Source organism: Pieris napi, chromosome 11, assembly GCF_905475465.1.
Source record: "Pieris napi chromosome 11, ilPieNapi1.2, whole genome shotgun sequence".
Classification (NCBI taxonomy): domain Eukaryota; kingdom Metazoa; phylum Arthropoda; class Insecta; order Lepidoptera; family Pieridae; genus Pieris; species Pieris napi.
Window position 1 is genome coordinate 7,524,598 of NC_062244.1, and position 18,608 is coordinate 7,543,205.

Below are 18,608 nucleotides of genomic sequence, written 5' to 3' on the forward strand. Positions count from 1 at the left end.
GTTCGTCTCAGCCGGGGATCGAACCCGGGACCCATGGATTCGCAGTCAGGGGTACTAACCACTAGACCAATGAGTCGTCATATTCAATTATATTAAACTACATTTAAATGTTCAGAAAACAATGCGGAAAAAAAATATTAACATGCAAAAATAATTGATAGTGTCAAACAGTCAAATAAAATCTTAAGACGATATGGAGTACTTTTGGGTTGCATCTAAGCTTACAGAGCCGTAAATTATGTGGCGATTTTTTCATATTAAGACCTGCCTTGCGATACTGTAACTCACTTTTCGGACTTACATAGCGGTTTTCGCAGCGCGGCGGTCACTCTCAAATCAGTCGTGAAGCAGTCATTTTACGATTGGGCATTCTGATAAGGAGGGAGCTTGTAGTTTATTGTTTATTAGAAAACCGCTGTATGAGTTCGAAAAGTGAGTTACAGAATCGCAAAGCTGATGTTAGGTGATACACTCACATTGCCAGAAGGCTCGTAAGTGCGTTGCCGGTCTTTTAAGAATCAGTAGGTACGATCTTTTCTTGAAGGATTTATTAAGTAAAAAACCACAAACAATAGAACCTTAAATTTCTTATTCATTTTTTAACTTTATACGAAAGAATCACTAAACACATATTTTTTCTTACAAAAAAGTTCACTACTCGTATTACTTACTTTTTAACGTATCGTTTTCCATTAGATGTACTCCTCCGAGTCGAAAAGGCCGAGTAGGTCTCGTAAACATTAAGAAAATCTTTTAAAATTTGTAATTACATATTAAGTGACTTTCATATGCATGGGGCGCGGAATGCAAAATAGTGTGTAGATATTTGCATCTCTTTCTCATTGTAATAAGTCATGTTATTTGAAAATGGGAAACGAAAATGAGGTGAAACCTTATAGAGACGAAATGTATCCACAGGATAGCAGAAACATATTAATTATCATAAACCTTTAATATTATTACTGTCGCCCACGGCTTCGTCGATATGGAAACATGTCCGACGGAAAATGTGATGAGCACTTTTGTTCAAAATTATATGTGAAAGAGCGAATTCCATAGTACATTTTAATTTTATATTGTTTAAGTATTTTTCTTCTCATTTCACGGTTAAGTTATTTAACTGGAAATCAAGAAAGTTTTATCCTTAATAGATTGTATTGTAAATATATGTAATAAATTATATTACATTATCTCTCGCAGTCTGACTTTTATTAGTTTTTTAATATAACAAAATTTCAAATCTAATTTGTAATTTATGTCATTATTATAGCAAAGGTATTTTATGCGACCTAAATCCTAGTATCATAAAACATTAACTTTAATAATAGCATAAATGAGTATAACGTCAAATCACTATTACATTAGCATAAATAATAGTTGTTGATATTATTTATTAGTTATTACTGAGATAGGTAGGTAAATCTAACAAATGTCAAAACTGTAACAAGACACATAAAATATTAACAAATAGTTAAGTTAATCTCAAATCTAAAAATTGCATTAAAAATAATTAATGCAAGTTTTATATTTGGCTTTAAGGAGCCCCTAAGTTCTCGTAAAGTACAAATATATTGTAATGCCAATGTAATGATCTTTAGAAATAGGACTCCAGGCTGGACGACGTCTTTTTTGCGCGAAAAAGCCAGTTTAAAGTTTCACCGGTTGCTAACGCTTCACCTCCACGTATTTGCAATGCCGGTTGCCGTTTAGTCAAGTGTGAATATAGGAGCGTATAGCGCATGCTCCGAACTCAACGGCCCGCCTCGCGCGGCGCTCTAACTTGTTGATTGTTCACTCACTTCACGCCAGTCTCTCGCGAACGATGCGCTGGGCGGTCGTGTCGCACGTAGCGCTCACTAAATTTCAAGTTCGAAATTCTTTTACGAAAGTATGTAAAGTTTTAAAACAAAAACTTGTGTACAAATATCGCGAAGATCGTGCCGGTTAGTGTGTTAATAAGTAAAAACGAAACAAATAAGTAGTTTTAAGTTATTGAAACTTAATAGGCTTACTCGTTATACCTGCATGCTTCGTCCCACGACTCGTGCGAAGCGGTTACCTTTATTGGATAAACGAACATTTTTCAAATGGATGTGTTTTTGTATTATGTGATAGTGTGCGTGATATGTGTAAATAAAGGACTTCATGAGTGCATTGCTAAGTCTGTGTCCAGTTATTTACTCTAGTGACGTGCTTAAAATTGTCAAGTTAAGAAAATGTCTTTCTGCGGAGGAGAGAGGGGAATGTTCGTTGCGCTGTTGGTCGGCTCGCTGGCATTGGCGTCAGCTCAGTACACTAAAGGTGGGTAAAAACGACTTTCTTACCTGTTTGTACGCACTACGCTAGGTAACCCCGACCCTGTCTTGCTTTGTTCTATCGCCCATTGTTCACTTCCCGGAACATTCAATTTTTGAGCTACCTGTCACCGATGACATCATTTTTACTTAGAAATGAAAACGTGTTCAATAATCGGTATTGTTACCGTTCCTAAAACTACAATACCTAACGTTATGGCTTATCGAAGTAATAATGTAAATAATATTATTCCCTTCCCTTTCTTGATTAGGTGCGATATAATACTACTGTTATTATTATTCGTGTTCGTAATTCAAATCTTTCCAATTTATTGTATGATTAGCCTGCCTAGATATTACAATTTGTTTATTTCAATTATATACGTATTTTACATGCTCAGTGTAGACAAATGTAAATACTGATAATTTTTCTAGGTTATCATTATTTACCGTGAGTAAAGTTTTAAGTCTCGTGTTCGATATTTTATTTCACTACAAAAATTTAAAATAATTGTAACTAAATATTTTAGATTTAATAATACCACTTAAAACAATAATACACCTAAAACATAAATAATACTTATTTTAGTTACTTGTATAGTATGCTAAATATTGTACATTTGATTACTACCATATTGCCCAATAATAACCTAAGTGAGGTTATAGGTAGGTATGTTATATCCAATCTAGTTCATAATGATTTATCATAGTACAGTTAAGAGAATGCTATAATGTGATACCTCCTACTAAAGGCACTCCTCGCATTCTATTACGTTTAAAACAATAGGAGGAAACACGATATGTCCTAGGTACGTATTGACAATGGCCTGCAAACAGATCCCTAGCATGGTCAGGTAACACATAACGACCACCATATTTAGATGTTAGACTAGTTCTTAGTATCAATTTAGGTTTGGAAGTAATCCGAAATTAGTAATGTAAGCATGTGTACATTATACTATTATATTAAAATCCGGGAAGTAAGATCATTGTACGTTAAAAAATATTAAATTTGTGTTACTATTTTGTTACTTAACAAATTATTTAAGGAATTTGAATGAAGATTTTTTTTCTAAAATTCCTGTAAAATATTTAAATAATAAGTAAATGAATGTGTAATACGCGTGTAAAGTTATAGATTTTTTTAATGTGGCAATTAAAATGAGTTGCTATATTATTGGATTGGCTATTTGCGGTCACCGAAACGGTTTTCGTAAATATAAAAGTAAAAAATGTAGTTTTCGATTGCTGAGCGCTGAGCAAACTTTTTGATATCAACAGGAAACTATTTTGGCTTGGAATTTTAATAGAATTTATATAGAACAGGCATTGGCCATTTAGAAGTAATTGTTTAAGTGATATATAAATAAAATGGCGCAGATGTCAAAACGAAACAACATGTATAACCTTTTATTGAAAATTTTTAATAACTTAAAAATCCTAACAATTAATAATGATTTTTTTCTGACTTTCACTAAGAAATGTGTAGAACTTTGCTTACAAGTTGAGAGTCGTTTACCCCAGCGAAAGGTGATCGTGACCACGACACCCATTGTTTCTTGCAATTGTTTAAGTTCAACCGGTTTTGCAGAAATATACATCCGAAAATAGTCTGTAATTATATAGGAATTAAAATTAATATCCTGTACTGCACTTCGCTCCAATTGACCAGTTACGAAATCAGCTTCACACTTAATTTCACAGAATAATTAAGTTGGTAAAAATAAATTATATTTTTTAAATATAATTAAACTGATTCATTTGTCCTATTTGTATATATAGTATGACACTGGATGAAAGATATAAAAGTTCTATGTAATTCATAGATATAATAAAGCTGGCAGTTATTATTACTTACTTTATTATTATTAGTTATTATTACTTTTCACGTTTATTTATTTTCAAAGTGACAAGAAAATGTTACTTTTTTCATAAACTTCTGCGTTTAACAGACAAGCATGACCGCCTTAAAATCTTTTTGACGATATTTTTTATTTTTTCTTAGAAAATTATTATCCGAATACCATAATTTATAACCGTATTTTTTTAATAATAAGTTACTCAAGCTTATTAGTAAAGTTTAATAAAGTTCGCCTTAAATTGTAAGCTTCACTGGTATTTAACTGCCTTACGCCCTAAATCAGTTCATACCTAATCGAACATTATTAATTTTATATTAGTTACTGTGACTCATAAAACCACAAGTCAAGCCGTTAGACAATATGCAAATTTATTTATTTTAGTTTGGTCATAATAATTAAAAAAAAATCGTTTCAAGAGCCAGCGTCATTGCTATTAAGCGGTCAGGCGAACCTAATGAAAGGAAACAGTAATATAAATATGTGAAAAATTGCGGAACTTATAATATATAAAATATATATATATATATAAATGCGAGTGCAGCACTCTAGTCCTTTCGTATCAGTCTCAAATTGCAGACAAAACATTTCACTTAAATATTGTTTGTTCACGTATTGTCTGCATTAACATCAAGGTTGTGTAAATTTTATATGAAAATATCTAATAGATTTGCATAGTTTTAAGTAGGTAGCTAGTATAGGTCAAGGAGAAAATGTTCAGAGAATATGCTGATTTTATAATACCTTGCTGAATCAACTAGGTCGCTGTCAAGAAATGGTTCTAGAATATACTTAAATGTTATAGCTTCCTTAAATTTTTTTGTTGAACTAAAAATGTTAGTAGTCCAGCGCACCAGTTCTATGATACTATTTGTAATGATAATTCAAACTTAATATTATTAAATCAGTTTACTGCTACTATATAAATAGTCATAGCCATTCATTTGCGTTAGAGATGGTGTCAGGGTTTATATGTACATATCTTTCATTAAAAAGAACTTGATAGTATTTATTCCTTCTATGCCTTATAAGTCGATTGGTAAGGCTCTTACAAATAGTCCGAACTATGACTCCTGTATCTCAAAATCCATTAAGTTTCCACTCTGAATTTTACTATAAGTTATGCTTTCGGTACTAAGTTTTCCTTCACCGAACGAGCCAGAGTTACGTACGTACTTGTGTGCGTATGTAGATAGAAACATCTGTTGACACAATACAATCAATCAATACAATGTCTGCCTTTATTTTATTTTTCCTAGGGAAATGCGTTACGCACTCGATGACGCGGCGCCAATGCCTTATGGTGGAGGGTTATGTAGGACCCTAAAACCCCACGGAAACACCACCAATAGCAATTTCAAGTTTACGCGAAAAATTACGACAGGAAAAATTTCAAAAATAAAATCTTACATACATACAAACTAGCTAAGCTAGCTAGCTAACTTTAAGTTACTCATAACGTAAAGGAAAACGTAACATTTCTCGTAATAACCTACTTTGAAACAATTTCTTCGTTACGAAAGCGAAAACAAAGCTAAATCTTGTTAAAACTCTTGTAATGGCCTATTAATTTTCTAGACTTGTGAAGTGGGAGCCAAATTCTTGGTGCAGTGCGGCTTGGCGTGTCGATGCGTTAGGAAATTGAAAAGAATTCTATTTCAGACTTTAGTTCGGCGATAAAATTATCACTTGGTACATTAGATTGGTAACTTTGCTTTAAAGTATTTGTCTTAACTATTTCGTTAAGTTTACTTTAGTGCATACAGTTGTACTTATTGAGCCTTAGAAAATAAACTTGGCTCAAAACGATCAACAAGCCCCGTTTTCTAAGATAATTTCCTGACGAGAACAAAGTACTTTTTTATTTCTTTACTTATGATTTAAAAATATAGTTAAAGAATAGATAAAGAAGAAATAAATACTACATCAATATATTGTAGAATTGTAAAGATGTGCTAAAAAACAAATGAATAAAATCGTGTTAAAATTTTACAAATATTTAAACGCCAATGTTTTTTTTATATTTATTTAGCCACTACAGAAATGTGAATGGAACAAAAATATAAAATATATTCCGATTAAGTTGTTAAAGTGGCTTTTAACTAGAGTACATGTTTTTATGTCCATCAAAACGAGGGTTGTAACCCTTATCATGTAGGCGGCATGACATGAAGTTTTTGCCCAACCACCAACAAAATAATCATTAATATGTATGTCTTTAGTACATTTTCGTATAGGTGCTTCTGTTATTCGTACATAGACCTGTTCTTGCTGGCATTTATATTATGGTATATCTGATAAGCTTAGTAAGATTAAGAAACGAGACTTAGGGTCTGTTTCACAATGTACGGATAAGTTTTACATAAGTTCCAAATTAGCTATTTATTACTTATTGGTAGGATAAACACTGTTGTTGCGTTTCACGACTGTCAGATAGCGCTATTCGTCACATAAAGTCTATCAAAAGTTATTATTTCGATGAAGTGTCAAATAGCACAATTTATCTTCCAAATAATTTATGTATTACATAGCTATTTGTTACTTTATCCATACATTGTGAAACAGACCCTTAGTGCTGACGTCAAAAATGTATGAAGGATCTTCAACCCTGAGGTCGTGACTGCCTCGTGGAAACTTCGGGAAAACAATGTGATGCAACAAAAGTGAATTGTCAAACCAAGCCATAGATTATTTTAAGGTTAAAAACTTTATCTGACGAAAATGTTTGATTATATATTTTAGAAAATCCAATTTGTTAATAACTTGTTTGATAAAAAACTTTAAAGTTCAAAGTAAGTTAAACTAAAATTATGCAGGCTGTATTAACATGATGCAATTATGTTATTATCATATTTTACTAACCTGTTATAATGGTTATAAACTGCATTTTTAATTACAGTACAGTACTGAAATGACTCAAACAAGTTTTCGCCCTACATTTGAGTTCTGTATCAACAATCTAAACGAACTTTGCAAAAGTTTAAGAGTTCAAAATAAAAGTTAAACGTTTGAATAAGTTTCTCCTTTAATATTTAATATTTTCATCTTAACGAAAGTATAATGAATAATATTTTATGATACTCCGTTCGACGCTTGAACATTTAATTTTTTATATAATACACAGTTAAGTTGATAATCGCGTATCAACATTAATTTCTGAGCTCTTCACAAATATAAAAAGGTTTTATTTCACTTACCTAACAAGTACCGTTACATAATCGCTTGTAGCCAAAAAGATGTCGGTATCGTTCCACAACTGACCGTTTTTTAAGGCAGGTTTTGCTGCGCACCACCAATATGTGGAACCAACAGCCCACTAATACTATTATTTAATACTACTATTTCCGAACCAATTCGACCTAAGGTCTTTCTAGAAAAGAGCCTGCCAATTCTTAAAAGGCCGGCAACACTCTTGCGAGCCCTCTGGCATTATTCTTGTCCATGGGCGGAATCACTTAACATCAGGGAAGCCGCCTGCCCGTTTCTGTTCTATAAAAAAAAAGAAAATTATATCATTAACATTCATTTGTTTAACTCTCGTGTCATTGAAAATACCGTTGATATATTTGTAGTATACTATGTTTATGTAATAACCGCATTGTACCAAAACATGAATGTGCATCAGCAGTATGTAATTACAATGAAAACAATGCCAAGGTACAAGTCCACATAACAGAATGCTAACATATACTATTGTGAATCACTCACCACATGAATAAATTTAATTCATAAACCAGCATATATATTAAGGCTACTAGGTTTTGTATTATTCCACTTGTTTTCACTCGTGTAGTCTATTAATATCGTTGCATACTTAAACAGTAGTGCAATTGCGTTTACTTTAATAAACTGTTCAAAGAGAATCTAAGCTTCGATGATCAAAATTCGAATCGGAAAGTACGGTTTTAATATACACTATATTCACTGAATAAAGTTTTACCTTTTCCCACGATGCAATGATCACACAAAAGGTATTTCTTGATAAGTTCAGTAATCGTTGATTTATTCCCAAGGTAATCTTGGCTCAAATTATTCATCAAAAATAGTTTTTCTGTATCGACAGATTGTGGTCTCTTTCCTGCTTATTACTTATGGTATATAACACTTCTACATAATCTATCTTTAACAACACTTTTCATTTTGAAGAAAAATTCACACTGGCCAGTTAAACATGTTCAAGTAGCAGCAATAATAATTTCCTGTCTCACAATAACCCATTCATTACCCTTAATTTATACACCTCATTCGAACGGCGCTCATTGCACAGTGCACAATGCTGACTCAAAGGTGGCAAGGTTAAAAGCCGATAAACTGAGGGAGCAATGGTTACAAGTCTGCGCCCGCGCTTAGGTGCCATTGCGATGACGTCATCGAACCGGATAGGTGACGCTGGCCTTAGAAAGCGAATGCCTTTAGGGATTAGTTGTATGGAGTGACTTCTTTTGGACATATTAACAGTTCTTCGTGGTAGGTCCTTTGTATTGGTAAATCCGTTCTACTGACCATATGCAAAATCGTGTTAATATTCGATGACTGCTGAATAAATGATTGCATAACAGTTTTTATCGTATTACCTTAAAGCAACGCAGTTACGGACTAAACTAGTGAATTTTTAACGCTGATTTAAAAAAAAGTCTTACGTAAATAAGGTATAACAATTAACCGATATTATGATATCAGCCTATTTTATATTAATACATATACAACAATAGCTAATTAGCTACCTAACCTGGCTTAAAAATACAATTTTAATTATTTTTGTTCAATAGTTGTTTTGCCATGTGTATATTATTTCTAGGAAACATTTATTAGTTCAATAAAAATAACTATCTACTGTAGAAAAAAATACGGTTCATTGTCGAGGGGTGAAAATAAGAGGAAGTATGTATTTATGTACGCTATATCATAAAAAAATCAAAACAAAAAACAATCTAAATAATAAAATAATAACTGGGGTGGACACCCCTTATAAAAATCTTTTTACTATCTTTTAAATTAGGAGTTTAAAAGATAGATAGTAGCCGATTCTCAGACTTACTGAATATGCATAAGAATCGGTGGGGCCGTTTTGGAGGAGTATGGGAACGAACATTGTGACACTAGAATTGAAAGAACTGTTAAAATTAACTTTACACGGCTACTTCAACAATCAGTATTTTCAGGTCGACAAGGGTGAAGTTACTGTTATCATATTGATAACAGAATTGGATCGTTGATTAAATGCAGTGTTTGAATTAAAACGGTCACTTACTGTAAATGAAAGTCATGTAACGCATACCGATTGAAAAAACGGATTATAGAATTATATTCTACTATTACCATACCAACAGTTTTATTAAAAATCCTATTGAGAGAGTCCCAAACTTGTATTAATTAATCTTTGTATTTGATTTACAAATGTATTAGACAATTATTAGTAGAAATTCTAACTGTAACGACAAGGCTTGAGGAAGTTTCAGTCTGCGGTGTTGCGGCTGGTCTAGTTTGTTAGTATTGAACCACCCTTCCCTTCTCTTGTATACAATTCTAATTATAAAAGTATTATTTTATGTTTTAATAGCTATAGTACTGTAATTTTTTTTACCGGAATTTAAATATCAAAACAAAGTCGAAAAGAAATCTATAATTTTGTACTTAGCTATGGTGATATAAATTGTTTCATACATGCCATAGATTTTTCCATGTCAACGCAAACAGAATGGCGGATATGCCATGTAATTTAAAAACTGCTCAATAACTCAATGCAACATGCCAAGTTGTTACTATGTCATATTTGATAATGTTATCTATAAATGATTAAATAATTGATAGTGCAACGTTCACACCTTGTTCACACCTAAATTTAGCATTCTAAACTCTACTAATCAAATCCAATTAATTAAAATTACAACCAATTTTTCAAGAATTTACAGTGAATATTATCATGTCATATTTGTATGTATAACTGGTATTTCCATACAACGTATATTGAGTCAAATGAAATTGAAATATCAATGGCCATAGATACGTATCGATATTCCGTATTTTTCTAAGGTAAGTGAGTTGAGAGGGTAATTTAATCATGCCAATATCGTGGTATGGGCTGTCAAGCTAAGTACGAGTCTAATGGAAATCTTATGTAGCGATACACTTCTAGTACCTTGTGAGTACAGCATCGATAATCATAGTACTATATAGTTGCTCTTTTGATCATTATTTACGTAATAAGACCCAGTCTTAAATCAATTTAATAGTATCAGATCGAAAATATATATAATTTATTGTTTCAACAGTCATTGTATGCAAATTTGTTTTAAATATCTTAAGATAAAATGCATTAATCAATATTATGTTTTTCGTACCTGTAATTAATACAAAATTCATTTGAAAAATCTGACTTCATAATACACTAAAAAGACGCAACATCGTAGGCCATCTATGGATTTAATTATCAGGTCGATTTCATTAAATCCAGGCGTCTTTGTATAATCACACATTTATACACAGCTTCAATCTATTAGTCCATTGAAATGTTACAAGTCCTGAACATTTTTTAGAGGACACAATTTTAATTATACAAAGGCAAAGCAATTTGCTACAAAATATGTCTTTGCAAATTTTTTGTACGATGGATAGTTTAGGAGATACAGTCAAAAACGTGTTTTCACCCCTTTTTCCAAGATGGCGGCCGAGGACAAGGGCGCCAACCCCACAAACTAGGTTTAAGCTTGTATTGACCCCCCCCCCCTACATGTACCATAAATAAAATGGCGTCCTCTAACAAATGTTCAGTTTGGCCATCAAATTGTAACATTTCAATGGACTATATGTAATATGGGTCTTAATATATTCGCTTTAAAATAAAATAACAAAATAAATCCCACTTAGTAATTGTTGATTGCGTGTTAATCTTGAAATTTCGAATCTAACTTGTAATTATTTTAATGAACTTAAATTCGTGACTGATATCAAAGTTAGTTAAACAAGATTAAAAGGTAAGATATACTTTGGTTAAATAAGTGGTCAAAATCGTATCAAATGATATCCACTTGAAATCAACATTAAATTTTATCGAAACTACTTGGAAAGAGAAAAAACTAAATGTTTTTCCAAACGGTAAGTGCTATTTGTAGAGTTTATATTTAATCTGCATTATAGTAATTTCAATTTTATTTGTGATTTTTATGTTAATGTATTTAATTATTAGGTATTGACAATTTTTGATAACAATTATTTGTCTAATATATGTATTTTAATCTGAAAAAATGTCATCATTAATGAGAACAACATTTAAAATTTCTTTTTGTCAACATATGTGTATATATATATATGCATTGTTTTTTTTAAACTTGTACTAAAGGCGAGTTGCTCATCTCCACAACTCTGCCATAGGAGAGCAGATTTACTGCAATTTATCCCCCCCCCCCCCCCTTATCAGCAACTGTTGACTTAATCACCACACGTGCTTGCGCATCTCAGATACCCAGTAAACTAGACTATTTTGACAGACATCACCATTGATAATGTTATTGCCGCGAACGAGCTGTATATTATCACTAAAAGCTTAACTATGTAGGTAATCATTTATTAAAGGATCAATTTCCTATGTAATTGATTTTCCAATATTACTCATTCCTGTCTGGAAGGTTACCTCGTAATATGTTATTAAATTTGTACAGGTCGCTGGCTTTAATATGAGGCTGGCATTACATGATCAAATTATTTTTTGTAGGATCACCACACCTAATTAGCCGATGATTTAGAATGTCGAACAAGGGTGAAGAGATGGGTAATTCATTGTGTATATTTATTATATACTTGGCGTCTTAACCCTTCGAATGGGGCATGAGGAAGAGCCGTAGATGATCTGAGATCTTTATAGATGAGTAGGTAACAATTATTGCTTGGTGGAGAATCGAACCGAACAGAAAGTAATTTTTATTAAGTCGCAAAGAATAGATAATTTGCCACATGCTAACCTGTCTAATCCTGAATTTCGCTACTACATTAAAATAGGATACACAGTTTTTTAAAACGCAATTCCGTTTCAACACAAAATTGTTTTATAATGCAATTAAAAAACTGTTAATCCAAACTAACTACTCGATTTCCAATATAACGTAGCTGTCATTAACACAGGAATGCTTGAACTTAGTAAATATTTCGTAATTAAACGGTACAAATAACAATAGATTCCCGTTAAGAGAATATCAGTATGGGTCCCTCGGGGGTCGTTTCCACAAAGCGAATTGCTCGTTTTAAAAATAAACCCTCTGATTGCTCTTAGTAATCGTTTTACATTCAATATTGCTTAATTTGAATTAAATTGTATGGGTTTGATATGATTGTAGACGCATTAATACGTGATTTGGTACTTGATTATCGAAAAATCTCCGAATTGTTTAAAATATAATCTATGCAGTTATTTAAAAAATATACTAGCTGGCTAGTTACAAATGTTCGGATATCTCTTGTTTAAAATATGTCGTTTGCTCATGAATTAATAGAAATATACCACCTTAGTCGTACGTAGTAAGTAAAACACGAACACCAGTTCGATTCTGGGAAAAACATTGATTCGAGTTGAAAGACACTGAAGTCTGATAGAAGCATTTTGATTTTGAAAAACTTGGAAAATGTTTTATTTATTGCGACTACATCGTTGCAAAAATCAGTACATTATAATACTGAGGGCAATGGGCCACTTAACGCGTATAAGCAGGCCAGTCCAGGCAACATTTTAAAGAAAAAAAAAATTACGTACATTGTTAAAATTTTTTAACGAAACAGACACAGATATTAAGGTACTTCACTCTTAAAGAAATACTCATATAAATTTTAACCGCAATCCAATCCGAAAAAATAAGATTTAGCGAAGTTTGTATTTATTTCCCCAGCAATTTATCGTTCCCCAGGGTACCTAAATATGTCAACAGAACACAATTATGCTCCTTGGCGGAAGTCGGAAAGACTTTTGTTTTGAAATTAAAACCTTATGCTAAGTTGTTTAAGGGTAAATGAATAGAACAACTTCTAATGAAACTCGAGTCTCGAATAGTTCTCAGCCCCTAAGCGTGATGGTTGTATGCTCTTATATTTTTTGTCGTGTTCATTCAGTGTCACTACAATGATAAGGACAAAACTTTCAATAGCTTTTGAGGTTTAAACAAGAGTAAGGTAAGGCTATGAGTTAAGAGGTATGGCAATATTATTAGCAGATTTGATTAGGGCTAGGAATAAAATTACATCAAACATTTCAAACTAAGTCGGAAAACCATATCTGAAGTGTTCACTTTCTTGCTATGGCTTCATAGTTTGGAGCTTTGTCTTAGATTCGAGGCATTAAAAAAATCTATAAATCTATAAAAATTTAATTTAATTTAAATTAATAAACTTGACAATAAGCTTAAAGCTATGTATTATACTGAGAGACTGGTGCTTGAATAAGGTTGGGAAAACCTGTTATTACAAGTTACAAGTTTTTAAAAACGAGCAATAAATAATATATATAATAAAAATATGCATAATAATAAGTTGAGGTCAATGACATAAAACACAGATCTATTTGCTTATGAAAAATTAATCAAAGTATCCCCGAATAAGACTACATATGCAGCAGTAGTCATTTTAAGTCAGATTTTTTGTTGTTATGTACATCAACAATTTGGAGAGGAGGAACTGGCAGTTAATTTGAATTTAGAAGCATTTAAGTTTTGTTTTTGTTCATAAGTACAGTTACAGTTGTTGTTATTTATATGAAAAAAAAATAAATTAATTGAGCATTAATATTACAGTTTAATCTGCAGTTTACCATATAATCAGGTTGATACTCACTTCAATACTTTCGAGTTGCATATTTTTACCAAACAAAAACTACATAAAGGCACTCGAAATAGTTAATTTTCTATTGAGCTTAAGTGGTCGATACTTAAGTGGAATCGGGAAGAAATAGGAAAGTCCTGATACTAGTTCGCAACACTTGAATGTTTCCTGTACAGTGGGTCTTATGAAATTTTGAAGTGCTCTTTTATTAAAAATAGTTATAGTAGCGACTTCAAAAAGTAATAAGTTCAAGGATGTAAGAAAGTCCTTTATTAAGTTCATTATTTTTCATAATTGATATTTTTATTAAGGCGTTTATTCTTATTAAAAGTATTTTACTACACTGACACCATTTTATAATCTGAAGTCAGTATCAATTGTATTGAAATGAAAATATACACTACTCATTGCTTAGTTAGAATTATATCGATTATATAAATATAAATGTTATGTTGGAGCTGAAATTTTTGCATGATATATTAGCCGCCACATCAAGGATTGTTTTTATCTATTTTTTGTTCATTTTTTTTCCATAAGTATTGCAAAATTAAACTTATATGAAATGTATTCTTTGTTTTTTTTCTCATTTCTCAACCATTAAAACACAATGTGCCACAACGACGCGTGGCGGGGTACAGCTAGTAATTTATAAAGTTTAATTTAAAGTGTATTGACAATTATATACACTTTAATTATTAAATCAATATTCAATCATATGTATCACTCAACTTTAAAAGCCATACTAATAACTTCCGGTAGTAAAACCGGAAATTCAAACAGTATACAAATGACATTCCGATGCTCCAAATTCAAAAAACATTTCCACTTGGCCTCCTCTCGGTGAACTGTCACAAACGTTTTCCCTATAAGATCGGGTCGTAAAATTAAGTGCGGTTTGTCGAGCTGTCACTATTAGCACTAGAGGCGATGATTGCTTATTGTTGCCTACCACAATACCCAATCAATGCTCATTCGTTCACTCAATTGTGAATGAGTTCCGTTAAGTAGAACGAGATACTGCCTCGACCTTTTATTGGTCACGAATTCTAGGTTATTTATGCTCAGCTATTCTCTAAAATCCCTTCAGTTTAGAACACTGCCTATTTTGCAGATATTTCGATTTAAAGCGCTTTCAGAGCAATATATACTATACTAGCTGTCCCCGCGAACTTCGTTTTTCATTAATACCTTTTTATTACACAACAACATGGAACATTTTGCTATGCTACTCCAGAGACTGTTCGGTTTTCCGGAATGAAATTTTTAGGTTTTCCTGTCATTTTTCTCTATGTAAACCTAAGAGTTCAAGTTATAAGTTCTTAACCAACAAATAAAAAATTAAGGTTGATCGTAGAGGGTAGATGAAAATTAAGAGTACTATGTATTTTTGTATGCTGTATCGTAAAAAAATAAAAACAAAAAAATTTGTTTAAAAAATTGAAAAAATTGTTTGGGGTGGACATCCCTTATCACTTAGGAGTATGAAAGATAAGTAGCAGATACTCAGACTTACTGATATGCATTAAATAAAATAATAAGAATCAGTCGAGCCGTTTCGGAGGGGTATGGGAAGTGGGAACGGACATTGTGACTCGAGAATTTTTTACTTCCTTTGTTTACTAGGTGCTAATATGTAGTACATATTAGGAAATGAAAATATGGAAAATCCTAGTATTAAACTAACCTATGGAATTACATAACATTATGTTAATACTTAGTTTTAAAGTTTAATTTGATGTTTCGGTGTTATCCTTGCGGGAAACATACAGAAATTTAGTTGAAGCTGGCTGTATGCTTCTGTTTAATTAAACGTTGGTAAATTTCATACAGCACGGATGCACTGCTCTGCCGTATTATATAATATATATACATATATATAATATATATACACACTTACGTGATTGTTAATAACTAAATCGATTTTAATTATGTTATTGGCTTAAAAAGAAAAGTGCATTTACTTAATTTGTTAACTACACTTAAATACGTAATTTGATTTTTTCTACGGCAATGGTATTCTGTAAGTTCCAATATCGATGGATTTAGACTTCAATGTTGAGTTGTACCGGCATTAGTGCGGTATTTAATATAACTATACAGCAATAAGGTGCAAATATCTTGGGATCGCGATCGCTCTTTACAGAGTACCGATGTTGGTCGGGCAAGCCTACTCTAAACAGATACAAAATATGTGTATTTAAAGAAAGTATAAAAAATACTATGCATTTCTTAAAAAAATATTGTATTATAAATTTCCCAACTATTTCATTATAAAATTCCCAATAGAAATAACACCACGCCAAATTTTCGTAGAAATTTAATTTCCATATTTTAATGTTTTTATTGTTATGTAAATGAACTTCTTGTGTTAACTCATTGTGCCAAAATATGTAAGACTGCAGATTAAATAATATATTTAATTTACTGAATTAATCATAATTTTTTTGTTACAGGTAATAATACAGTTATAATGCGGATATATATTGCAGTGAGTGTACTACCTAGTTTAAACCCCAGGAAAAAATTAATGTCGTAAAAAAACATCCCTTTTTGTGTGTATTAATTGTGATATGTCCCGCACTCGTTTGACAGCTAAGTGCACATAAAAAATAAAATTTAATACATCACTTGCCGATATAGTCAATAATTACATTCTAAATTCAAATATATAATTGATTTCGTCGTTGTTGTCTTAAACTATTAATACAACAAGTTCTCTAGACCAATACCACCACCACAGGGTGCCACACGTAATTTTACGCATATCTTTCTTTCTATCTTTATAAGCTAAGCTTTCTTAGCTTGCGAACCGGCGGAGATGTCAACAATATTAAGACTAATAACAAATATAGTCAATGATTAAATTCGAAATTCAAATATTACTGTTTTCGTCGTTGTATTCTAAAACTATCAATGCGACAATTTCTCTTGTCTGTGGTGCCACAGATGATTTTACGCAGATAAAGCTTAGCTTCCGTAACCGGCGGAGATGTTAACAAACGCTATCATTAAGATATTAATTATCCTTCATAATCACTTCACTTACATAACACATGTGAAAGCACGCGTCATAAAAAACGAATCCAATGAGACAGACGTCACTGCCATCTGTTTCCTAATTGAGCATCGCTCGACTAATAAAGATGAGTTATGTTCTAAATTATGGTTGCTTGTATTGCTTGTAACTGGCCAAGATAATGTTCATCAACAAATGTTGATTATTTAAACATCGAAGTGCTAATGATGACAGTTTTGCAATTATTGGTTCCAAATTTAAATTCACACATACACTCCAAGTATATTTTATATTTTTCTTGATTATATTATACATTGCAACACCACATTATTTATAATCTACATTCGTATTACAGTGCATAATTATTGACAGCTAACGTAAATTTTAAAACAGAGTACCTACTTGGTCATTTCTTCTTCATATATATATAAAATCCTCGTGTCGCGGTGTTTGTAGTTAAACTCCTCCGAAACGGCTTGACCGATTCTCATGAAATTTTGTGTGCATATTAGGTATGTCTGAGAATCGGAGAGTTTGAGAATTTTTTTTTCATCCCCATAAATGTTAAGGGTAGGCACCCTTAAATTATTATTTTTTAATTTTTAGATTTTTTTTGTTTTTTCATGATACAGCATTCAAAAATACATCCAACCCCTAACTTTCACCCCTCTACGATCAACCCCTATTTTTTATTACAAATGATATACATGGCAAAACGACGTTTGCCCGGTCAGCTAGTATTCTATATAATTTTTCCTTATAATTCTGGATGAGATCGCTTTAAAGTGTTAAAGCGTGTGGCCCACATTATTATGCAGGCAGTGTCCTAAAAAAATATATATTTAAAGCGGTAAAGCTCTTTACATTATAGTATCTTACCATAGTTAAGGCTTCCAGCTTCAGAGCTATGCCCTGTGCCCGTGTAACGCCTGATTTTGACAGCTATTCATAAACAGTGCCCGTTGTTATTCGCGTGTCGTGTTTTTTTCTCCATTCCACGGAATAAATCTCGAACATTTGTTCGGGAAATGGAAGTCTATGTTGGATGGAACAATATGCAATCAAAACGGACCTGATTGCTTTAACCGGATGTTTACGTCGAGTTCTTTTTAATTTAATCCTACATCTTACCTGCTCTCACGTAGATAAATGCTTGCGTTTTATTTCTGTTCATGTAATTTTCTTTGACGTTATCTGAATTCGGTTTAAAATATTAAGGTGTTACAAACCTTTGTGGCATCAGATTGCATCGGTTTATTTCGAATGTAGTTTATTAATATTCTGTGACATGTCGCTTCTTAAACGAGTGTGTAAACGCGATATATGTATTAAAGTATCGCGTTTACACAATCCCACCCACCACCACTTCCCTGTCTACTGCCCTGCCTCCTTCCCTGCTCACTTCCCTGCTCACTGCTACGGCTGAATGTAAAACTGGTATTAGTCTCATACATGACAGTGTCCCGAAGTTTATCGTAAACCCGGGCAGACAAATTCATTTGGGGTTTACGCACGATTGAGTATTTACCGTATAATAAGCAGTTTTCTATAGAGTAGTATTATCCTTTCAAATTTTAATCTTAATTAATATTCCACATATTGTCAAAGAAAACTTTGTCGTTGAAAAGTTGTGCGTCC

The 18,608-nt window shown here is 32.1% G+C and overlaps 1 protein-coding gene across 5 annotated transcripts in view; it reads left to right on the forward strand.

Moving 5' to 3' along the window:
• The first annotated feature begins 1,810 nt into the window (after positions 1–1,810).
• LOC125054164 (DE-cadherin) overlaps positions 1,811–18,608 on the forward strand; it is a 194,852-nt gene continuing 178,054 nt past the window's right edge. For all 5 annotated transcript variants that reach the window (XR_007117669.1, XM_047655895.1, XM_047655897.1 and 2 more), the window contains exon 1: positions 1,811–2,301. Coding sequence is in view for 4 of the 5 variants with exons in the window: in XM_047655895.1 (XP_047511851.1) it covers positions 2,217–2,301 (85 nt within the window). In the remaining variant the exon portion in view is untranslated. The remainder of the gene's footprint in view (positions 2,302–18,608) is intronic.